Source organism: Pelodiscus sinensis, chromosome 10 (assembly GCF_049634645.1).
Source record: "Pelodiscus sinensis isolate JC-2024 chromosome 10, ASM4963464v1, whole genome shotgun sequence".
Taxonomy (NCBI): Eukaryota; Metazoa; Chordata; order Testudines; family Trionychidae; genus Pelodiscus; species Pelodiscus sinensis.
Genome location: NC_134720.1, coordinates 37,767,985 through 37,793,526, shown reverse-complemented (window position 1 = coordinate 37,793,526; position 25,542 = coordinate 37,767,985). Strand labels below are relative to the sequence as shown.

The 25,542-nt window shown below is 39.6% G+C and overlaps 1 protein-coding gene across 6 annotated transcripts in view; it reads left to right on the top strand.

Moving 5' to 3' along the window:
* The window catches only part of MECOM (MDS1 and EVI1 complex locus), a 508,313-nt gene that overhangs the window by 467,149 nt on the left and 15,622 nt on the right, over nt 1-25,542 (top strand). For 3 of the 6 annotated variants that reach the window (XM_006131721.4, XM_006131720.4, XM_006131724.4), the window contains 5 exons: nt 1,963-3,319; nt 6,454-6,541; nt 10,606-10,632; nt 21,314-21,480; nt 23,137-23,214. In XM_006131721.4, the coding sequence (XP_006131783.1) occupies nt 1,963-3,319; nt 6,454-6,541; nt 10,606-10,632; nt 21,314-21,480; nt 23,137-23,214 (1,717 nt within the window). The remainder of the gene's footprint in view (nt 1-1,962; nt 3,320-6,453; nt 6,542-10,605; nt 10,633-21,313; nt 21,481-23,136; nt 23,215-25,542) is intronic. The other 3 variants (XM_006131723.4, XM_006131722.4, XM_025188972.2) reach the window with 2 other exon arrangements.

The window sequence follows — 25,542 nt, the reverse complement described above, 5'->3', positions numbered from 1 at the left end:
AAAAATGGCATATAACAAGGTTTCATAAAGTAGGAAATTACATCATTGCAATAATGACCCTATAGTTGTGGTTATAGAATATTTACCTGTTCACAGCACAAAATCCTGTTCATTTCAGTGATTTGGTTTACATTACAAAAATGTACCATATCTCACTCTACGTTGGCCACTGCACCACCTATATTAACATGTCATTGAATGTGATAACTGTATTCAGACATGGGAAATGTTGTAGTGTAGATAAGGCCTGTCAGAACAGGATTGCACCCCTTACTCTCTCTGGTTTAGTCTTTCTCGAAGGCTATGTCTGCATTACGCATTCTGCCAGAAGAGGCAATGCAAATGAAGCATGGATTAGCATTTTCTCATGCTTCGTTTGCATAATCTCTTCCTATCTGTTTTTGTACAAGAGGTTTTTGCACAAAAACAAGCAGTGTGGACGTTTCCTTTCTGTGCAAAACCCCTTTTTTGTGCAAGATCCTTATGCCAAGGGGTTTTTGCACAAAAAGGAAACGTCCATACCGCATATTTTTGCACAAAAACTTCTTGTGCAAAAACAGATCGGAAGAGATTATGCAAATGAAGAGCAAGAAAATGGTAATCAGTGCTTCATTTGCATTCCCTCTTCTGGCAGAAGGTGTAGTGTAGACGTAGCCTTAATGTTACTTTTTTGAGTTGAAATTGTTCTTGTCCCAGAGGAGTTTGAGGAAATCTACTGAGTTGTTTTGAGCATCAGACAATCAAGTAAATACAGCTGCACTTTTTGAGGAAATAGTTGTTGAAATATGTTGTTTTTTCTCATGCAAAAGACAGACAAGCAAACTACATTATGAACCATTAAGGTCAACATTATAATTACACTAGATATGAAATGAAGCATTATGGCTTTTAAAGCAATTGTAACTCTACCATACAGACCATATGCATTCCACTAATACTGTACATGAAAACGGAGACTGTTAGAAATGTGTACGGGCACCAGACTGTGATTGCTCTGGAAACCACAGCCTGGAATGCCAAGTTTTCCATGTAATTAGTTTCTCATTTGTAATTGCAAAACATTGGGTTTGTTAATGGTTATATGTGATTGTATGTATCTGATTATCTTCCTCTTCCCATCCTTCATATATCTTGGTTGTATTTTTAGATTGTAAGCTCTTTGGGGCAGGAGCTATGCCTCTTTCTGTGGCTCAGATTTTGCAAATGCTTATGTATGTGAATAACTTTAAGCATTTGGATAATCCCAATGCTACCCCTGGAGACATTCATATGGATAAAGCTATGCAGATCATAGAATCATAGACTACTAGGACTGGAAGGGACCTCGAGAGGTCATTGAGTCCAGTCCCCTGCCCTCGTGGCAGGACCAAATACTGTGTAGACCATCCCTGATCGACATTTATTTAACCTACTCTTAAATATCTCCACAGATGGAGATTCCACAGCCTCCCTTGGCAATTTATTCCAGTGTTTGACTTCCCTGACAGTTAGGAACTTTTTCCTAATGTCCAACCTAAACCTCCCTTGCTTGCTCATGTGTATATGTTTCCAGGATCAGGGCCTTAGTTTGTACACACAGTGCCCTGCTTACTGGGGGCCTGATTCTGATCAGGAGCTTTGAGTGCTATTGTGTATAAATAATGATAATGATCATGAATTTAAAACATTGTAAACAACACAAAGATTGTGAAAAGGAAATTTTTGTATTTTAGGGATTTTTATGTTTATGGGGAGGGTTCTTTGTGCTGTCTCAAGACATTTGTCTGGTTGGATGCCTTGCTTTGGAAAAAGTAAAATGAGTTTTCATTTATGTTCACCAAGATGAAGCTCACAGACTTCTCCTTATGGCTTCCTAATTCACATGTTGGGGAGTAACAAATTGTTTTCTTTGCTAAATTTCAGTGGGGAAAGAGGAGATTATCATAAAGCCTGAGATTTGTTGTTGTTGTTGTTTACACACAGGTGAGGTCTGCCATAAATCCTATACTCAGTTTTCAAACCTTTGTCGTCATAAGCGCATGCATGCTGATTGCAGAACCCAAATCAAGTGCAAAGACTGTGGACAAATGTTCAGCACTACATCTTCCTTAAATAAACACAGGAGATTTTGTGAGGGCAAGAATCATTTTGCAGCAGGAGGATTTTTTGGCCAAGGCATTTCACTTCCTGGAACCCCAGCTATGGATAAAACGTCCATGGTTAATATGAATCATGCAAATCCGGGCCTTGCTGACTATTTTGGTGCCAATAGGCATCCTGCTGGTCTTACCTTTCCAACAGCTCCTGGATTTTCTTTTAGCTTCCCTGGTCTGTTTCCTTCAGGCTTATACCACAGGCCGCCTTTGATACCTGCTAGTTCTCCTGTTAAAGGACTATCAAGCACAGACCAAACAAACAAAAGTCAAAGTCCCCTCATGACACATCCTCAGATACTGCCAGCTACACAGGATATTTTGAAGGCACTAAATAAGCACCCCTCTGTAGGTGAAAATAAGCCAGTGGAGCTTCAACCAGAGAGGTCCTCTGAAGAGAGGCCGCACGAAAAAATCAGTGACCAGTCAGAGAGTAGTGACCTTGATGATGTCAGTACTCCCAGTGGCAGTGACCTGGAGACCACCTCTGGCTCTGATCTGGAAAGTGACATTGAAAGTGATAAAGAGAAATGTAAAGAAAATGGTAAAATGTTCAAAGACAAAGTAAGCTCTCTTCAGAATTTGGCTTCAATAAATAATAAGAAAGAATACAGCAGTCATTCCATTTTCTCACCATCTTTAGAGGAGCAAACTGCGGTGTCAGGAGCTGTGAATGATTCTATAAAGGCTATTGCTTCTATTGCTGAAAAATACTTTGGTTCAACAGGACTTGTGGGGCTGCAAGACAAAAAAGTTGGAGCTTTACCTTACCCTTCCATGTTTCCCCTCCCATTTTTTCCAGCATTCTCTCAATCAATGTACCCATTTCCTGATAGAGACTTGAGACCGTTACCTTTGAAAATGGAACCTCAGTCACCAAGTGAAGTAAAGAAGATCCCAAAGGGAAGCTCTGAGTCTCCCTTTGACCTCACCACTAAACGTAAGGAGGAGAAGCCAGTTACTCCTATAACCTCAAAGCCAGCAGCTCCATCTGTGACAAGCCAGGATCAACCACTAGATCTGAGCATGGGCAGCAGAAGTCGAGCCAGCGGTACAAAACAAGCTGAGCCTCGGAAAAACCACGTCTTTGGTGAAAAGAAAGGCAGTGATTTTGAATCAAGGAAAGTGACTGATGGTTCTTTGCAGCATGCCAGGCCCACTCCGTTCTTTATGGATCCCATTTACAGGTAACTGGCTTTAATGGCTCTTAGTAGCATTCTTGAGCATAGCTAACACTTTCAGGATTTTTCATATGTAACTTGAAGTGATCTATTAGCTCAGCAAGTACTAATTTACAATATGCAGCAATTTATCATAAGATCATAGGCTCATAGGGTTGGAAGAGACTTCAGGAGGCCATCAAATCTAACCCCCTGCTAAAAGCAAGACCAATCCCAACTAAATCTTCCCAGCCAGGGCTTTGTCAAGCTGGGACATAAAAACCTCTAGGGATGGAGATTCCCCCACATCCCTAGGTAACCCGTTCCAGTGCTTCACAATCCTATTGAAATAATTTTTCTTAATATCCAACCTAGACCTCCTCCACTGAAACTTGAGACCATTGCTCCTTGTTCTGTCATCTGTCACCACTGGGAACAGCCTTTCTCCGTCCTCTTTGGAACACCCCTTCACCCCTCAGGTTGTTGAAAGCTACTATCAAATCCCCCCTCGCTCTTCTCTTTTATAGATGAAATAAGCCCAAATCCCTCACTCTCCTCCTACATCATGTGCTACAGCCCCCAATCATTTTTTGTTACTCTCCACTGGACTCTCTTTCCAATGTGTCTACATCCTTTCTGTAATTGGGGACCCAGAGTTGGATGCAGTATTCCAAATGTAATAAATTTACTTATCCAAAAATGAGATGGCACTAAAGCTATTTGAAAATTTTCTTTACATTTGTTTAGTACAAATCCTTTTTTTTTTCAAAAGCACTACATCCCATGGCCTCCCACCAAAAATTATCTGAGCCAAATTCTAATTTTTTTTTGCACTATTCCACTCGAACTGATGTAGCAGGCAGCTGCAACTATGGGTTGAATCTTGGCTGACAGGTCAAAGGAATAGGATGAAATTCTACTCTGTTACAGTAGAGCAACTCACCAGTTTCTATGAAGCTCTGTGGCTGTAAGCGAAGGCAGAATTTGTCCCGGGTTGCAAAACAAAACAAAACAAAACAAAACAAAACAAAACAAAACAAAAATAATGTGTGGGTAGTAAGGGCACGTCTAAACTACATTCCTCTTTTAAAAGAGGAATGTAAATGAGGCTGATCGAAAATTAAAATGAAGCACAGATTTACAAATGTCGCACTTCATTTGCATAATCATGTGAAAGCGCTTTTTTGAAAAAGGGTTTATCAAAAAAGAAACCGCAGTCTAGAAAAAAAAAACCCCTTTTTCAAAAGAACCCATACTCCTAATTTTTTTCAGGAGTATGGGTTCTTTTGAAAAAGGGGTGTTTTTTCTTGAAAGAACCCCATCTAGACTGCGCTTTCACTTTCGAAAAACCCTTTTTTGAAAAGCACTCTCAGGTGATTATGCAAATGAAGCACAAGATTTGTAAATCCACGCTTCATTTGAACTTTTGATTGGCCTCATTTACGTTCCTTTTTCGAAGGAGGAATATAGTTTAGACATAGCCTAGGAGTCTGATATCACCTGAGTAAGTCAATGGGAGTCTTAACAGTGATTTTAGTGGGAATATGATCAGACTCTATGTGAGCCATGATATTATTATTTGTCTACACAGGGAAGCTACTGGAAGTGTAAAGCACAGCAGTTATTCCACACTGATTCTCAGTGCAGAATAAGAGTGTTCATGTGTGATGCCATTGTGGAATAACTATTACAATCTTGTTCCTCATGTAGACAAGCTCTTAGAAAGCAGGAGTGAAATTCTCACATTCACTTGAACTCTCATTAATTTTGTCATTATCTTCAGCAGGACCAGGATTTCACCTAAGGTCTTGTGTAAGTCGGCACTTTATGCACTTTGAAACTCTGCCTGCATATCAGTAATCAGCATAGTCATATGTCTAAATTAATCTACAGGAAATATAGAAGTAGTGAAATATTAGCCATAAAAGTGATTTGTTCATAATCTAAATGGCCTATTTCACAAAGAGCCTATTGTTAAAATAAAAAGTTACTGTAATACAAATGATTTTTAAGTCATTACTATCTTCAAAAATTGCTTTTGGCAAAAATGTCATACAATACTCTTTGGCATAAGATAAAGGATATACATTAGAAAGGAACAGTGTTCAAACCATTTCAGTAAGTAACACACTGCTAATTTATTCCACATAGGTGTTAGTATTAGGCTTAGGTTTCCTGTATCATATTAATTTATCATTACTGAATTAGTGAATTTTTTTTCTTAGCTATGCAGTAGTGTAATGCATGTTAGTGCACTTTGTGAAGGAGTAATAAAAGAATTTTGTCAACATAAAATGGCAGTTATATAGTTTTTTCTTAGGCAGATTTTCCATTGAAGCCAATGAAAATTATGTCTGAGTAAAGAATGCAGGATCAGTCCTTTGATCAACAATACAATCATTGAAAGTGCAGAAGGAACTAAAATGCCAGTACTAATTATAAACTATCAGATGCCCTGTTTCACTACATACTTGAATACACACAATTAATTCAACATAGGCTTAATTTCTGTTGTGTTAAATTCACTGCATTTCTCCAGGTGTGGAACTTGCTACCTTCTCTGTGGAAGGGTACTCCTGTACCCATGTGGAGCAGTTGACAGGGCCTAAATTTCTCTCTCTCTCTCTCTCTTTCACACTCACATTCTCTCTCTCTCTCTCTCACTCTCTCACACACACACACACACACACACACACACACACACACACACACACACACACACACACACACACACACACACACACAAAAAGATGAGCTTCCAAAGGGTTCCTTACTGCAGGCCTAGTATGAAAAGCACCCACTGGCATCAGTGAGAGCTTTCCTTGTGTTTCAAAAATGTGATTAGGCTCTATTTTCTTGATAACAGGATCCAGTGAAGTTAGTCATCAGTTTCTATCATCAATAGTCTTGACCTTTAAAATGGGATTATTTCCAATGTAAATGGTATAATCTCTTTTTAATGGATATTCATGATTTTCATTAGTGCTACTAAGAGTTATATGAAATGAATCAAGAGATGACTGTACCTCCTTATCTTTTACCATTATCACCAAGAAAGCAATTATTTGGGATATCGTTGGCTATTTTAAACATAAGTAACTAAATAATTATTAATGTCTAAGACTGATTCATCACAAGCAAATCCATTTTAACATTTACAGAGTGGAGAAAAGAAAATTAACTGACCCACTTGAAGCTTTAAAGGAAAAGTACTTGAGACCTTCCCCAGGATTCTTGTTTCATCCACAAGTAAGTATTTTTGGAATTTCAACATAGTAAACAAATCCTGTTGATGCTTCCGAGCAGGTGCAAAGAAAGGAATGCAGTCTGAGTTATTTTCGGATTTCCTAAAACACACCCATTTTTCCAATGTTGATGTGGTGGAAACACATTAGCATGTTCTTCATGTTTTGCAGTTAAGCCATCTTTTTCTGATTGTAGTGGGACTTAGAGTTCAGCTACATGTATATTTTAGAATACTTTCCCCCACTAATTTAAAATGGATCAAAAAGATTTGCTTCTACCAAGTTGTACTTCTGCAGTTTCCCCACTGTGGCCAATGGCAGCGTAGGTATCATTTTTTCCCATCTCTAAGCAATACCCAGAGGGACAATAGCAATTTGGGCCAGATCTTGAAAAGTGGTTTCTATTTTTGCTGGTCAGTTTTGCACCCTCAGATAATTAATTGTGGGCCTCATGTTGCCATATGTAAGTTTAAGCATATGATGTGTGTGGGTACCGGTGTGTCCTTAGAGCAATAGTATTTTGCCTGTCATTTTTTGCAGATACAGAGTTGGGCCCACAAATCTGTGCACCCCAAGTAATAGCCTTTGTAAAGGCCAGACTCTTTTTATATACCTATTTAAAAGCACGCAGAAAATACGCTGTATAAACACTCCTATATCCAATTGACTACAGAGCAACTCTGTGGTTACAGTAATTTGTGGAATAACTGGAAATGGGCTGCTTGCAAGACATCCCCTTTCCATGGTTGAAGACCTTCAGCTAACATTCTGTGATGAGGCTATTATGTGACTCTTTGCTCATATGTTTAATGTCCAGATGCTCATTTGCTATGTCAAGAACATAAATGGCTTGTCTTTAAACCATGTGAGTATGTACATGCAGAAAGGGCAAAATTCTTTGCATTATTTTTATTTTTGGGCCACTTGCTTATCCTATACTTTGCCAGTCTGACAGGGACAGGGTGTCTTCACTTCCCCAATGACAGTCTAGGGCCGTGAGAACAGGTCCAGGAGTAAGGAATTCCTGTCTTTGATAATTACTTTGATAATTACTGAGCTCTTGGGTAGGCCATGGAAACTCTCTGCTTTGGTTTAGCATTGCAAAATGGGGATAATAATGAGTACACACCTTCCTCATGTTGTCAGGCTCAGTTACTCAAGTGTGGGCCTGATAGACTAAATCTTGTCATGCTTTAGCATAGTACATGAAAGTAATGTTCTTGCCCAGTTGGAGAAGGAAGAAAGGCATTAATGAACTGATATATAGGAAATGAAGGGAACAGCTAATGCTAATCACTAAGTATTGCAATAAAAATTTGCCTGATGGTGTTTCAGCAGACTACACTGAGGGGTATAGGTACGAAATCTGCAAGGCAACCAGACAACCTTTTCAATTCATTTTTGAATGTGCTTCCAGTTCATAGCAGGTGATACTAGCAAATAGTCAATACACAGAAAAAACCCTAACCCTTCTCTCAGACACAGTGGTGTAAATTCCGATTAAACTCCACTGAGCTTTACCTCTGGATTCATACTACTGTGAGTGAGAGCAGAATCTGGTCAGTAATCTCAGTTCAGAATGTTTTAACAACAGGCCTTTGCTATCCCTTCTTCTCCTCAGCCTCTAGAATGGGAAGATGAATGAAAATATCTGAGGGTTGTTGGATGGGAGATTTTGTGGTATTACAAAGACAAAGTAGGCATGGATTTTCTAGGACATTTTTAAAAAGCAGAGCAGTTAAGGACCCTCACTCATAGGCTACAATACATTTACAGAGAGAATATTTCAAGTGTTGCACTGCCAGGTAGAAATTCAGTGATGGTCAAGTCTTTAGCTGCCATAAATCTGCGTAGCTCCATTTAAAATGAAGAGGTGGTTCTGGTGGTTTTGTTGAAGGAGTTTATCAGATGTTGCTATATTTATGTTGCTGCTGGGGTACTGTGATCTATGGCTAAATGATGGAGTCTGTTTATGTATGAATGTATTCTTCAGGGCTTGGCAAAGGTGCCCAGGGTTTGGATTGGACCTTCTTTTTTATAGTGCAGCATAAATCTAAATAAACAACACGTCAGGAGGGAAGACGGAGGAGGGAATCAAAGGCATACAGTATAGTTAGGGTTTAAAGACTGGATGAGCGAGGCATTTAGAGTAAAACATTGTCCCACTGAGGTCAATGAGATTTTTTTTTTTTTTGTTATTAACTAAAACAGGGTCAGGATTTCGCTCTTAGTATTTTCTTCATAGAGAACTCGCAAAATTCCCTGCTGGTAAAATGTTAAGTTAATGGAGTCGCACCCATTTACTTTAGCAGAGAATTCTGCCTGGGATTGTCAGATATTTTAATTTAATTATATTGGGATATGTACTCTTCTTCATTGACTAATGAAAAGAGGAGTGAAAGCCTCAGAAAACCCATGAGAAACTGAGAGAAAGTGCACAAAGTTGAAAGACAAGCATATTGTACTATCTCTTCCCACCATATAACCTCCTGTTGCCCCTCTATGACTGCAATGTGGGAGGTCAACTTGGCATAGCTAAGGCAGTAATTGTCATTTAGAGCATCATAAATTGTGATTGAACTAGGCAATTATTGCCCATTGCACAGCCTCTGTTTAAAATAGTCTGGTCCTGTATGATCTTTCTCTATAAATAATAAATTTCTCTTTATTTTTACACGTTGTCTTTTCTTTCCTTGTCCCCTTCTTTGGGGCAGGGCCGATGTCTTCATTAATGTGTGTAAAACACCATGCGCAGGTATGGCACTATATAAAATGCTGAATAACAGCAGCTTTTCCATATTTCATAGAGAGTGTGTGAAGGCAGCTGGTGGGAGACAAATCAATGTCAGCATGACAATATATGTCTGAGATAACCAAAGAGATATGGATGAGCAAAACTTGCTTGTTCCTCTAGATCTCAACCTAGTGTGAGAATGCCATTTGTCTGCACATTGTTTGCCCTTTGGCCTAAGTGAGAATCCTTATCCAGCTGTCTAAGTATTACCCTGCCTAAGAAGTGTCCTCTTGTACTATGCATGAAGGATGATCTATAATGACCCTATCATTTTTTTAAATGGTGTTCCTGGGTATATCAGATGATGACATATTAATCTGTATTCATTTCTTTAGCTGAACTCTGTTGCAAAGTATTCATTCAAAAGAGACCGTGAGATAAATAATGTATATTCATAGCAATTCGCACATTACCATACAACATTACCATACAACTGGGAACAACTGGTCTTCATTTTTATCATTTATTTGGGAGCTAGGTACGACTGTTTAACTTGTAAGAGCTGGCTTGGCATGAAGTCTTGAGTGTAATGTGCATTTTTAAACATATCAGAATAAAAATTCTGTTGCACAACCTGTCATAACATAAAGGGCTAAATCTGCCTTCTTACCAACATCAGTAGAAACCAATCCCTACTCAAAAGTAGAATTTGGCCCAATATTTACTATGAGATGCCAATTAACAGATCAACTTTTTTGTGGGTATATCTATAGTCTTCAGGTTATTAACACAAATGTAGATTCTACCATGTATTTTTACTTTCAAATGATCAGGTAAAATTATCTCTGTAAAAAACATTTGTGACATAAATTTAAATATTTCAGTTCTACAAATTCTTATTTGTACAGCTACATAAGCCAGGCATTTTTCATTTGATTAAGCAAGGGGTTAATGTGTATCCTTATAATGGATGACAAGAGAGCTATAAGATAGACTTCTAAAATAGATTTTTAGACTAGAAGGGGGGGGGGGGGGAAGAGAGAGAGAGAGAGAGAGAGAGAGAGAGAGAGATACCTCCTATAGTTGTTACACAGTCCATGCTTGTGAAAAAAAATTCCCCTGCAAGCCTAGGGCCCTAGATCTGTACTAGACTAGGTCAGTTGGTCATATTGTGCAATAAATTGCCACTTCAAAGATTGCATTTTAGGCAGAGTGTGCCCAAAAGCAAACAATCCACGTACCGTGAAATCTTAGCTAACTTCACAATAGATTGATTGCAAAAAGGGTTCCAATGCAGGAATAATGTGTTGTTTTTGTTTCAATTTTGCTCCCAGTTCCAATTGCCTGATCAAAGAACTTGGGTAAGTTATTTGCTTATATTTTTGATCTAAACATTGTAAAATAAATTTGTATAAGAAAAGAATAATATGAACGATAATCTGCTGCTTAGTAAGGAGTATGCCACATGCTTTCCTGCTGGATAATGTTTTGTCATGTCATATTGGCCTTCTTTCTACATAATCTTGCAGCCTATTCTTATTGAAGGCAATGGGAGTTTTGCTTATGTAAGGACTTTACCATATGGCACTTTGATTGTATTTTAGTGAAACTATTACAAACTATTTCCCTCAGAGTTGTACTGAAAGATTAGGCCTCAGATTTTACTTCCATTACAATGTTATAATCTGATGATCAAAGTCCTCTGGGTTCTAGACTTTAAGAATATGTCTAGACTACAGCCCTCTGTCGGCAGAGGGATGTACATTAGACATACCGAAATTGCTAATGAAGTGGGGATTTAAATATCCCACACATCATTAGAATAAAAATGGCTGCTGCTTTTTGCCGCCACGGCACTTTTCCGGCAAAAAGCGGCAGTCTAGATGGGGATCGGTCAACAAGGAAAGCCTTTTCCGACTGATCCTGTAAACCTCGTTGCACGATGCATAAGGGATCAGTCAGAAAAGGCTTTCCTTGTCAACCGATCCCTGTATAGACTGCTGCTTTTTGCCAGTAAAGTGTTGCGTCAGCAAAAAGTGGCGACCATTTTTATTCTAATGAAGCGCGGGATATTTAAATCCCCACTTCATTAGCAATCTTGGGATGTCTAATTTACATCCCTCTGGCAACGGAGGGATGTAGTCTAGACATACCCTAAGTGTCCAAGTTAGCCCTTACATCAGAGAAACAACAGACATTGGTACACATATATAACTTCCATTGGTGAGCACTGGAGCATCAATGGAGTAAAACCGAGAGTAAACTTTTTTTTTAATCTTGTATTTAAAGTCAGTTCCAAATTGGTATGGAAACCGCCCCCCCGTAACTTAATGTTTTGTTCTTATTTTGCTGCCACTTCAGCAGCTGCAATTAACTAACACCTACTAATCCCAGAATTCTCCTAAAATTATGGTTTACGTGGTTAGAATAAGAGAGTCAGAGTCAGAAAACCAATGTTGTGTTCTGCTCATTCACTGTGATTTGAGATAGTCTTGCAGGACCAAGGCCAAAGTTTCATAAAATGTGGTCTGAGATCCATGCATACTTTTACATGTCTACTTTTATGTACAAAACTACTTTCATAGTGTAAAAAATAGGGGATGACATTTGCCCATGCACATGTACACTTAGCTGCCCTAATGCTCATTTACAAACCCAGATGCCATAGTTGAGCATACATAAATACTTCTGAACATTGGTCTTACTTTCTGTAAACCTGGATTTTAATCCCGCTATTTCCCATCTGTAAAATGTGAGTAATGATAATGACACTCTCTCATCTTCATAATATTCTCCGAGGTAAGGTGCTTATAATCTGATGATCTTAAAGTCTTGACCTAACTCCCATTCAAAACAGGGACTGATGCCAATGGGCATTTGATCAGGCTCTATGCATGAAGTATTATTAGTGATAGGGATGAGCTGATAATACTGCACTCAATGGATTGAATTTACTTACACCCTATTTTTGAAATGGAACACTGTTTTGAGGGTTTCAGTGGGACTGAAGAGACTTAGGTGCTGTTTGCAGGCCCCATTCGAAAGGATGAATTTCATCCATGATAATTTGGCATGGAAGAAACAATTTAAGTGGAAGGTGTTAAATGTTTTCTCTTTTGACATCTTATACCTGCTACAGTCACAAATAGGTGTAAAACAGAAACAGGCAGCGCAGCTTCAAATTCATCACAGGTGACCCTAGATATTTATTTCCTCATTAGAGTGAATTCAAAATTGTGCCCATTAATGGTCAAGTATCTCAGGTGATGCATTCTGGAACCACTCAGGATCAGCTCTGTATTCTGGTAATTATGCATCAGAAAAAACCCACAGTGAATTGTTCCACATGCTCTCTCTCAGGGGGTATGTCTACACTACCCCGCTAGTTCGAACTAGCGGGGTAATGTAGGCATACCGCACTTGCAAATGAAGCCCGGGATTTGAATTTCCCGGGCTTCATTTGCATAAGCGGGGAGCCGCCATTTTTAAATCCCCGCTGGTTCGAACCCCGTGCAGCACGGCTACACGGGGCTCGAACTAGGTAGTTCGGACTGGGTGCCTATTCCGAACTACCGGTACACCTCGTTTCACAAGGAGCTGCCCGGGGTTCGAACCAGCGGGGATTTAAAAATGGCGGCTCCCCGCTTATGCAAATGAAGCCTGGGAAATTCAAATCCCGGGCTTCATTTGCAAGTGCGGTATGCCTACATTACCCTCCTAGTTCGAACTAGGAGGGTAGTGTAGACATACCCAGGGTGTGTCTAGACTACTGAGGTTTTTTTTTTTTTTTAAAAAGTGGCCTTTTTTCGAAAAAACTTCCCCTGTGTCTAGACTGCTGCCTCATTCTTTTAAAAGTAAATTGAAAGAATGCAGTAGTTTTTTCGACTGCGGAAAACCTTGATTTACGAGGAAGAAAGCCTTTTTTTGAAAGTACTCTTTTGAAAAAAGGCGCTATATAATGCAAACTGTGCTTTTTCAAAAGAGAGCATCCAGACTGCCTGGGTGCTCTCTTTCAAAAAAGTGGCTTGCTTTTTTGAAAGTACTGGTTGCAGTCTAGATGCTCTTTTTTGAAAGGGGCTTTTTGGGGGCTTTTTCAAAAGTATGTTTCGAAAAAGCCTCTTTCAAAAGAGGCTTGTAGTCTAGACGTAGCCTAATATTGGCTTTGACTCTAAATTTGTCAGCTGACCTAAAAAACATTTTTTTTTGTCCCCTGGCTATGAAAAGGGTAGAACAGCTGCAACATAAAACAAATTGAAAACGTACTGTTAAACTGACTGGAAGAAGGTGCTGATTTATAGACACGGGTTGTACCTTCCTTAACTGGGACACCCTGGTCTGGCAACATCCGTGGTCCCATATGGATCATGAATGTTCCTGGACCACAGAGACCAGGAAAAGAGAGGTCTGGCAGCAGAGCAGGAGTGTGGTAGGGAGCACCAGCAACTCAGTGGCTACGTCTACACTGGCCCCTCTTCCGGAAGGGGCATGTAAATTTCACTAGTCGTCGTAGGGAAATCCGCGGGGGATTTAAATATCCCCCGCGGCATTTAAATAAAAATGTCCGCCGCTTTTTTCCGGCTTTTAAAAAAGCCGGAAAAGAGCGTCTAGACTGGCCCCGATCCTCCGGAAAAAGTGCCCTTTCCGGAGGCTCTTATTCTTACTTCAAAGTAAGAATAAGAGCCTCCGGAACAGGGCACTTTTTCCGGAGGATCGGGGCCAGTCTAGACGCTCTTTTCCGGCTTTTTTAAAAGCCGGAAAAAAGCGGCGGACATTTTTATTTAAATGCCGCGGGGGATATTTAAATCCCCCGCGGATTTCCCTACGACGACTAGTGAAATTTACATGCCCCTTCCGGAAGAGGGGCCAGTGTAGACGTAGCCAGTGTGTGTATGCTGGGGAAACAGGTGAAACAGCAGGGAGTTCTGCCCCCAGCAGTGACCATGGAGTTACAGTCCCAGCAGTGGCCAGGGTGCTCTGTCCCCGTTCTTCTGCCCCAGCCTTGGATGTGCAGCTCCAGCCCTGGCTATGGAGCCAGGCAGCCAGTGAGCTCTGCACTGGCTGCGGAGCTCCAGCTGCACAGCTCTGGCTGTGGAATGAGGCAGCTGCGTAGCTCTGTCCAGCTGTGGAGTTCTGACTGTGGTGCTCCACCTCAGCAGCAGCATGGCTGGCAGCATCTAGAGAGTCCCGGGGAGCTGGGGCAGCAGTGGGGGCAGACTGGAGTCCTAACCTCGTGCCAGCACATACCAGGAGGGAGGGATCTTCCCTGGTCCAGCAAGTCCCCTCATTTGGGACCAGTCAGGACCCAAGGGTGCTGTACCAGTGAGGTGCAACCTATAGTTTTGTCTCCAGTTTGAAAGGTTTGAATGTGTCATTTAAACCTGTATATCTCAATTCACTGCATCCCAGCTCATCTATTTTAAAGTTTACTTATGGTTATTTTTCATTCTGTGTCAAGAATTGTAGAGGCCTGATCAATTGGATCAATCTATTTAAATGGATCATAGTGTATTCAATCTGCACACTTTATAAAGCACCTCAGAAATTGGCACCCTGTCCCCACCTCTCACCTAACTTTAGAAGCAGTGTGCTATAAAGAGATCTTATAATTCATCATTTGCAATAACATTATGAAGAATTATAATAAATAATTAAAATAGTTGTCCAAATAAATAAATGCATTTTGTGATGAATTAACCATGCTTTTTCATTAACTGTGTTTATTACAGGCCAAGATCAGCTCTCTGTTACCCTAGTTTAAATTCCAGACCAGCTACCTCACTGTCAATGGACACACCAGATTTATACTGGTATACCTGAGATCAGATTTGGCCTTTGGTTAATACTTTACAAAATTCAGTCCCAGATCTATGGGATAGTAGTAAAATAAATGACCACAAGTCATTCTTTTAATGAAATCATTGTGGTTCAGGGTAGAGAGGTAGAGCTGCTGAACTTTAATCATCAAGATTTTGAGATTCCTTTAAATAACATGAATAAAAATAGAAAACAAACATTTGTACAATCCTTTCCCATGAGTTATAGCCATACAATCTGTTGTTTTATGATGCTAGCATTAAGAAGTCTAATTTGTAAAACATTAGGTCATGCACTTCATTGACACTAGTTTCTAGATCATTTCATATCATCAGGTTATCTTTTAAAAATTAAATAAACCCTCCTTTATATATGTCACTGATTATCTGTTGCTGCAAATAAATTTTAAGACAAATGTTTGAGACGCTTGTTGATGATATCTAGCCTGTTAAAATGTTTCTAAAATATTTATTTTATCCAATTATGGTAATATCTGCCTTTTTGGGTCAGCGCTAGGGAATTGTGACTACATTTTGGTTTGCGTCAGTATGCGTTTAATAGCCTCTTAGGGACCAGGAGTGAAGTAGGGATAAAGCTGCTTCCTTTTCCAGACATCTGGACTCAGATAGAATCAACAGCTCTCATATATGTAAATCAAAAATTACTGTTCTATATAAAATACTGCCATTCACTGATTTCAGATTAGGAGCAGACGTTGCTTGTCTATAAGGCAATAACTTTATGTAAAATATGTAATGCAATCTTCTTATTCTCTTACCTCATCAGCTAACTTGTTCTGTAGATGTATACATTACACTATGTCTATATGAAGAGTCAGATTGTGTCCTTTCTCTCCCCACAACTGCACCAGTATGCATTGGCCAATGTTCCCTCAATACAAGTAATGCTCTCTATTAGCCTGAGATAGCAAGCTGCCCCCCAAAGTGGTGGAAAATGTGGAGCCATGATTCATACAGGCCAGTGAACATGGCCAGAGGCCTGATTCAGAGCCCAGTGAAGCAACCAAACTCTTATTGGCTTCACTGAGCTTTCGGTGAGCCCTCAGGTACAAAGGGGGAAGCATGCTGTATGTCCAGAGAGGTGGTGCAAGAGCCATGCTCCCCCCAGTGTTCCTGGGAGTACCAGAAAACAGAGGTAGGGTGGTTCTTTACTGTCTCCAAGGTATAGCTGTATCTTGTTGGCATGACTGAACCTTAAATATTCACTTGAAAGGAGACTCATCAGAATTTGGCACAATGTTTTTCTGAAACCTATTCCTTTCTATGTGATACGTTGCCCTGAGTAACCTTATGATAAAGACTCATAATAGCTTTAAGTTGTGGAAGGGGAGCATCTTGGTGTGGGAAGAGACTTTGGATTTTTAACCACAGGCAGGAGGAAATGCATCCTGTTTCGGTAACTATTTACCTAACCTCCCAGGGTGGGCGGGTGCCTGCCACAGTGCTAAGGAACCCTGCTGGCAGATCAGTGTTTCACTGATCATCGTAGCCTCTCCATTGTTAGTAGTGTGCTTTATGTTATACGTTTCACCAGGAGTGCCCCCCAAAACAATTTCCACTTCAAAGTTTTGCAGGAAGGACTACAGACCACTGATCGGTTATGGGAACCTGAAGTCATTCAGGAAAGCTATTTTTTGGGATATAGGGCTGCAGGAACTAGAGTCAGACCAAACTAGGCTCCCAGGGATCTACCATGGTGCACAGAAAGCCTCATAGACCTTAGAATATCTGTAGTCAAGCAAAGCTCGGGAATGGGAATTGGGACTCACGATGTGGAGTCTCAGGGAGCAGCTGAAACGTAGTGGGGAGCTGATTCATGGAGATCACCTGAGGAACCAAGGGGCATGCATCACTAAAGCTCTCTCACTCCCTGATTCCCAGTACTGTTGTGCTTTCATGTATTTCACTTTATTTTAAATGTAACATCATCTCTGAATTTTCTGATGGCTGCCACTGTGATAATGGTTTTCTGAGCTTACGTTGCTGGTAGAGATGCTAATCCTCGATTCCACCTTAATCAGGGATTTTTTGGGAGCGTGGGGGAATCTGCTCTGATGGAGAAACTACAATCCTTCCTTCTAGTTGAGGCAAAGTGCTACCATAGCCAGCATTAAGATGATGAAAAGAAAGTTTCACTGATTGCTTCTTTGGTGCTTCAGTGGTTCTCAGCGATGAATGGAGGGAGTACAAATGGACAAAAAGAATCTGTGTAAGAGGAATGAAGGGAGCTAACAGCTTACCCTTTCCTCACTGTTATCCCTAATTTATTTCAAGGCTGGCTGCTTGCAAAGCAAAGGAAAGTTGTTCATTTTAAGACAGCCATTATTTTCCTTATTGCCTTTAAAAATGTGCCTTTGCTTGGATTGTGGGATCTATATGCTCAGCTGATATTAATTGGTATAACACTATTGACTTCAGTGGTGCTATACTGATTTACACCAGTTGATCCCCAATACTTAATATTTCCTTTTGATGATAGTATATTTCTTTAAGAATATAAAGCATGTAAGTTAACTACATTTTTTTTAATGCTAATTCTCAAGGCAGAGCACGTACTTATGAAAAGTTATCATTGCTTTTAAGTAATTGGAAATGCTTATAGTTTCTGTGAATAAGAAACTAAGGACCTGATTCTGATCTCATACTGGTGTAGCCCCACTGACATCTGTGGAGTTACTTCTGATTTACAAAACTGCCAGAGCAGAATCAGGACCGAAAGCTGCAAATACAATAATGACAATAAGTATGACTAAGCCCTTTTAAATGTAAATGGAAAAATAGTTTATTTAATATATTACTGTAGAGGTCCATGCACATGAAAAATGTTGATTTGGTCAAAAATGATTTAGACCCCCTTTATAATGAAACTGACTTGAGTATTATATATACATAAATAAAACATTTATTATCTTCCTCAATGCACGTATTCTTTATCATAAATATGTTCTATCATAACCCATGCACTGTCTTGTCACTGCTAATCAGCCCAAAGGTCATTTTTCATTCAAACCATCTATTCTCTGCAACCGTAAAATATCAGATTGATTATTGGCCAAAACAATTAGCAGGAATTAAAAGCAGTGGAAATACAATCATAACTGCTTTGAGAATTGATTCTGAGTAAAGAAGAATATGAAGTGATATAAAAATAAATATATGGGGATGTTGAGCTGTATGTGTTGATAATGACATTGCTCTGCTGGGACAGAATTACCTCCTATCCCAGCAGCAGCATCATTACATATCTCAGCCCTGTGATCAGTACATGTCAAAATCTTTCATATTGACAAATGTGCTGTCCACTTGCATCTATGGAGAATGTTTTAGCAGCTGAGTGATTATGAATCAAACACCAGAGCTTACAGCCCCTACTGCCTCCCAATGCTTTCACATTTGTTGCCTGACAAGTAAATGTATCTTGACTTCCCTCTGCGATTTTTTGCACCACAGCTGGAGAAAGACATTTGGCAAATTGGCAGTGGTACCCTGTACATTGCAATTTGTAGTGTGCATTAGGAGTCTGAGCATGAAATGAGAGGGCAGGCTACGAGGCACAAGAAAATGCAAAACAAAACAAAAAGCAAAACTCTGAGGTAACCAGAACATGAATAGTCATTACAAGCATACTTTTTTTTGCAACAAAAGCATCAAAAACAGACCAATCTCTTCATAGACTTAAGAAGAATGTTCCATGAAAAATCATCTGTCTCTTGAATATTACTTTATCAATCCAATATAGTTTTATGAAAAATAATCTCCTTTCACATTGCAAGTCCGATTCTGTCCTCCTTTCCACTGGTGTAACTCAGGAGTCTCTCCTTTCAAGTCAGTGCAGTTATCTCAATCTGCATGAGAGGCAAATCCGATCTTTCAGTGAATCTTCTGCAACCTTTGTTCATTCAGAGTAGGACCAGTTAGTTTCAGAGGAATTACTCATGTAGTAAGATTCTAATAAACATTGGATAATGAGTCAGACTTGGTCTCTTACACTGGGGTAGTGTAACACCATTGGCATCATTAGAAATGTTCTTGATCTATGTCATGGGAAGAGAGAGGATAATTAGGCTATGTTTACACTGGCAATTGAATGACTAACCTTTTGTCATTTTGAGGTGGTAAAAAGGCAACAACTCTGAAAGACAAAAGTTTTGCCATGATAAGTGCCAGCGTGAATAGTGTATTGTTGGAAAAAGCTAACTCTGCTCATTGGGGATGGAATGATTTTTGTCATCCAAAGAGTCAACAAACAGAAGCTATGCTGCCAGTCTTTTAGCAATATGGCTGTAGTGACACAGCCATGTCATTAAAAACTGAGTGGTGTTGGCAAAACGTAGGTCCCAACAGCTTTCTCCTCCTCTGTAAAATGTGTAGGCTTCTATTCTATCCATGTTCTCAGAAGACTGCATAGTCATGTGACTTTTGTAACCTTGTGTTGTAGCACTTTGATTTTTTAGGGGGGGGATCTGATAAGGAAACTCTAATTTTCACATGCTACAAGTGTTCTACAGTAACTCTGTAGTGTCACCACAGTTTTCAAACATGACAGATGATTTGGGGTAATTTTGAGGTCCCAAACCTGAGATATCTTCAGGGGTCCTGAAAGAACTGAGTATTCACTCTCTGAAAATCATGTTCTTTTAAGGTAACAAATGTTGAGCACTAGGATTGAGGTATCCAGACTTCACTGAAAAAGTTGCCCCCTAATACTCTTTTCAAGTACAGGTTGAACCTCTCTGGCACCCTTGAGACCTGACTGGTTCCAAACAAGAGAATTTTCCAGATCATGGGAGGTCAATATTGTTTAGCAGCATTAGCAACACTTCCACTGCTTACTGGGCTCTTAGAACACATTTAGGGATAAATTTGAGCTAAATAACAGCACAGAACACTGAGAGCTAGGACCTGTGACTGCAAACAAGTTTTATGGAACCATGGGAAACTTGGCCACACCCGTGATACATGGACATCTGGCTAACTAAAATCTTTCTGGACGATGGACGTTTCCTGACCAAAATGTTTTGGACTAGAGAGGTTCAACCAGTATTATTATTGAGTACTTTCAATGAATGGAATGAGGACAGTCAAACTAGCCAGCATATGAGATAAGAACATTAGGAAAGAAATCCCTAAACAGTGGGGAAAAAGAAAAAAAACGAAAGTTTGATAAGAGATCACAGTATATATCAGTTCCTGCTTAATGGGAACTGATATTTTAGGCTCGCAAACACCTGTGGTCTATGAGGTTAATTCTGCTGTCCTTGAGATTGGAATGAAGCCAGTGTAATTCCACTTAATTCTGGATTTACACCATGTAATTCAAATCTGAAAGTGACTTGCTATCTTCAGGGACATTGTGTATATACTGGGTCAGATTTGTATCTTAAAATTGCAGGTGCTAACTTAAAAAGAATCCTTCTGCTACCATATACAAGTACTTTCCAAAAAGATCCAGCTTCTCACAAGCTTCTTTCTTGTGATGTGGGCTTATAATGCCAGATCTTGTTCCCATTCAAATTAGCTTATGTCTACATTTCTGCAGAAAGTTGACCTATGGTACGCAGCTCCATCTGCATGAATAAAGTGGCTGGAGATGGCATACCTTAGATCAAGTTATTGTGGGGTCTATCGGAAGAAGTCTCCCATTGACTTACCTTACTCTTCTCAACAGGATAGTGTAGTGGGGTTGACTGGAGGGTGATCTGCAGTCGTTTTGGTAGGTCTTCTCTAGACTTGCTAAATGGACTGCCAGTGGAATGATCTCAGAGTGTTGATCCTTGCTGTAGTGTAGCTATAGCTTCAGTGGCAAAATTCCAGGTGAAAAAGAACAGGAATACTTTCTGGAAGACAACTCCAGATCTCCCATTATTTTTATTTAATCAAACCTGAGTATAGGATCTTCCTTATATGGAGTTTTCAAATAATTACTGTGCAAACAAGAATATTAAAATAATGTAGCAGAAAAGCATAGGATTCTAAACTGTAGTGTAAAAACAGAATTTCTGCTGTTGAGGGATCTACTGTCAGTAAAAGTTACTTCTCTTATTCAAACTGTTATAATGTAGTTTTCCATCACTTTGTTCTATTTATGGAATGAAAAACTAAAATAGTTTTCTGTGCATGGTTATTTTTTGAATGAAGTTCTTTGTATATAGGATTATCTGTTCAGCACTTTCACTGTAATATGTTTTTTTTTCTTTCCCCCTTGCAGATGTCTGCTATAGAAAACATGGCTGAAAAACTAGAGAGTTTTAGTGCCCTGAAACCAGAAGCCAGTGAACTCATACAATCTGTCCCTTCCATGTTTAACTTCCGAGCCCCACCAAGTGCCCTACCAGAAAACCTCCTGAGAAAGGGCAAGGAACGCTATACCTGCAGGTAATGGCGGAGCTAATCACGATAGGGTCTCTGAACATCTCTCTGCTTTCAAAAGACATTTCTGTTTACTTTAGAAATTACTGCTGATTGGATGATTAATAGAGATCATGGAAGGTCTCTAGTATTTCAAAGTGCTTTTTATTCAGTCAAATATAGAAACAGTGTTTTGTTTTTGTTATTATATGAGGAATTTGTCCTACATCATTCGAGATTGATAAATGAGACCAAAAATATTACATAAACAAGCTTGTTCCCAAATTTCCTCATCACCTTTATATTAATAAATGTGCTTTCACTATTAATTACTCTGATCACAAGCTACAGAGTTGCTTTTCTCAGACCATCTACCTCTACTGTCAGAAGTGATCTTTCACAGAATATATGAATTATAAGCAGGGATGTGAAAATGTAACCGGGTAAATGGTTAACTGATAAGCCTGTGCTTATTGATTAACGTTCACAGTTACACGCAGTCTCCTGGCCCACTTTTGAGCCAGCTGCCACCTCATGCTGTTGCCTTTTTATCAGAAGAAGCAGCGCGAAGGGCTGCAGCCAGCTCCCTGGGAGCAGGGCTGCAGATGGAAGCCAGTCCATGCCAGGAAAGCTGGCTCCTGGCATGTACCTGCTCCTGGGGAGTCAGCTGCCACCCCGTGCTGTGGGTGCAGGTAAGCATGTAACTGTTGAATTTTTCAGCAGTTTCATGTTTACCCAATTACCCACTTTTTGACACCCCTAATTATAAGGACATGTGCTTAGACGTTTAACAAAACATTTTCATTGCCTATATGAATGAAGTTAATCCAAATTTTGTCAATGTGAGAAGGATCAGGGCATTCTTGTATAGCTTGATATCAAACAATAAACTCGATGTTAAAAAATAAGGTCCAATCCTGAAAGCTTGTAAATGCCTTCTGAAAGCATGCACTGCAACATTAAACTGAAGCCCCTTAATGTAACTGTTCTACTCATGCTGTTTCTTGAAATGCTATCTGACTATTTAGGTGGTTTTTTTTTTAATTATTGTTGTAGTTCCCTGTGAAATACTAAGGAAATGGGGGAATGATTTTTAAAATTGCCTTATTTAAGTCTCTAGATCATCTCCAGAATGCAAGGGTATTTGACATTGGCATGTCAGTTTATCTGATCTTTTTGAAAAATGTCACCTTCTTTCAAGACAAGTTGTTATAGAAACATACCTTGATGGATTAGGTCTTTGAATCTTGTCTGGTCTGATCCTATTCAATGCACAAATGATGTCACATTTGCTGACACAGAGAATAAGCTGAAAGAATTGCAATCTGCTTACCTCGAACCAAAATCCCAAGCCTGGGATAACAGATTTTTAGGCTTCCAAAACATGAAAGTGGCAGATATGGAATTAATAAGAATAGAATTTTGGGAGGTAATTAAAACTAATGTCTGTTTACATAAATTGCTTGCTTATGTGCAAGGAAATCCAAAAGGGCCAGCAATTCAAGCTTCATTCATGCATTACTTTATATTTGTCTGATACCTTTGTTGAATTTTTTAAATGCCCAAGAAATCCAGTACTGTACAAGAAGGATTACATGAGGACAATCTGATGCATTATTCAGTTCACAGTGAAATAAAGTCAGTAGTGATGATTTTGTCACATCAACTATTTTCTAATCACAGATACTGTGGCAAGATTTTCCCAAGATCGGCTAACTTAACACGTCACCTGAGGACGCACACTGGAGAGCAGCCTTACAGGTATAATAAAGCTACACTCATGTTTGTGATCATAAGCATGGCGTGGTGTTTATAACGGGAATGGGATTCAGTATTGTGTTTTGTCCCCATTTCTGGCACTGGACTTATTGAAATCAATGGGAGTATTTCCATTGATTTCAGTCGGTTTTGAATAACGTCTTCAGTTTCTTTTGGGGAAGACTCAGGATATGTCTAAACTCGGATTAAAAACCCATGGCACTAAGTTGCAGAGTCTGGGTCAGCTGACTTTGACTGGTGGGGCTTGACCTACCAGGCTATAGAAATGCAGCATAGGCATTCAGGCTATGAGACCTCTGAGCCCATAAGTCATTGGCACAGTCTCCATTGCAGTTTTATAGCCCTGTAACCTGAGCCCTGCAAGCCCATGTCAGTTGATCCAGTGTTTGAGACTCTGTGCTGCAGACTTTTAGTCATGAGGTAGATATATCCAGAGGGAGAGATTTTCAAGATTTAGACATCTATTAAGTTCAAAGGGAACTGTGTGTCAAGGTGACTTGAAATTCTCAGTCCTCTCCCTCTCTGTGCCTCATTTTCCCCATCTGAACAATAGGTGCAATAGTACTTGCCTTCTTCATAGAGATGTGGTGAGGATACATTAGGGTCTTCAGAGCACTTTGGGATTCTATCATTATTAGGACATGTTTTCAGTTTTGTTCATAGTAGTGTTTGCCGATTGGTGTGTGCAGATTTAGGAAATGTGATGTTTCCTCTCCTTCCTATGTGTGCAAATACACTCCACTAATTTTAAGGGTCTGTGAGGCACTGGTCTAATATAGATCCATCTGGACTCCCAACTCTGTTTGAGCATGTTGACTCACAAGGGTGGGGTGAGGAAGGTTATTTATCTCCATTATAACATCGCTTCTTGATAAGAGTCTCAAAGCTCAGATCCTTTTAGTTAGGTGTTACAAGCAGGGAGTGAGGTAGGGACTTGAGGCCATGAAGTTCTTGAAAGTGCTTTGTCAATATGATAGACCTTACTCTTGGCTGCAGAAATTCTTCTACTTGTCTCCATGCACAGCAATGATCTCTTCTCCAGTGAAGAAACTGGCTGGTGTGACTACAGAGAACACCGGTAATCAATCCAGCCTAGTTCCTTGCCTTAAGCAATGCTTGGTTCCTTAGTGTAAAACAAAAAGCCTTTCTAATGCATCTGGCCCAACTTGAAGGTAGTAAAGTAATGCCATCTTGACCTCAGTAGCATTATTTTGCTCTTTACCAGTTGTACAGTTGTTTCTATCAAACTTTCCATAAACTTTTTGTTAGTTCTCGAGAATCAAGATTATTTCTAACAACTATTCCACTGCAGGATGCCCATAAAAATCCAATGAAAAAAACATGTGACAGTTACCACTTATCTCCTATGAAAAGTTGTATGTGTATAGGTGGAGGATAGTTGGGGGGCAGGGAATTAATGCTGCAATATTTGAGTGTGATCCAAATAATGTAGAACTGTATGAGAAGGCCCACTATGAGATTGCAGGACCCTGTGGCCACTGCAGGAACCTGTGCATGCTACTGCAAAGAAGAGTGAGATCATCTTGACCAGCAAACACATGTTAAAAGACAACTTAGCCTGGCTATATAGAGGATTTAAAACTCACTAGTTAAAACGTGTTTTTAAAACAAATAAACAACGTTCACTTTTCATCAGGATCTAGTAAGCACTAAAAACCTTCCATGTTCCATCTCAGAGGTAGTATCATCTCAATTATGATGAGTAAAAAGATTCCTGTATTCATGTGCACATTTTTTAATTGCTTTGGGAGATTGCAGTATAAAAAAGTGCTGTATTAAATGCAAAATTATATGATTATTTTACAATTCATCCATACTCAATACATTCAAAAAATCTTATTCTGGATGGACCTGATCTGGATTGGTGCTGACTTTCCCCTTGACTTCAGTGGGTGTCACAGGCGCCAAACATTTTAGGTTCAGGCCCTTAGTAGATGTAGCTGTTTAGATATGTAACAGGTGGGATTTTCTAACACACTGAGTTTTGATCTAACTCTGCTCCCATGGATGTGAGTAGTAACAGAATCTCACCCACTGTACATGACTGACATTTAAGGACAGGAGTTTCAAAAATGTCTAAGTGACTGAGGTACATAAGTCCCATTGACTTTCAATAGAAGTCCTAATCCTACGCAAATTTGTCACCCAGAACCAAGGTCTAAATAAACAACTAGAGTGGTTCTCGTATTACAGTAGGTAGTTTCCCATTCTGGTACTCTCTCCTTCTCATCATTGTTGGAAATGAGCCACATCCAGTCTGATTTAATTAGCACTGATGTCACATTCCTA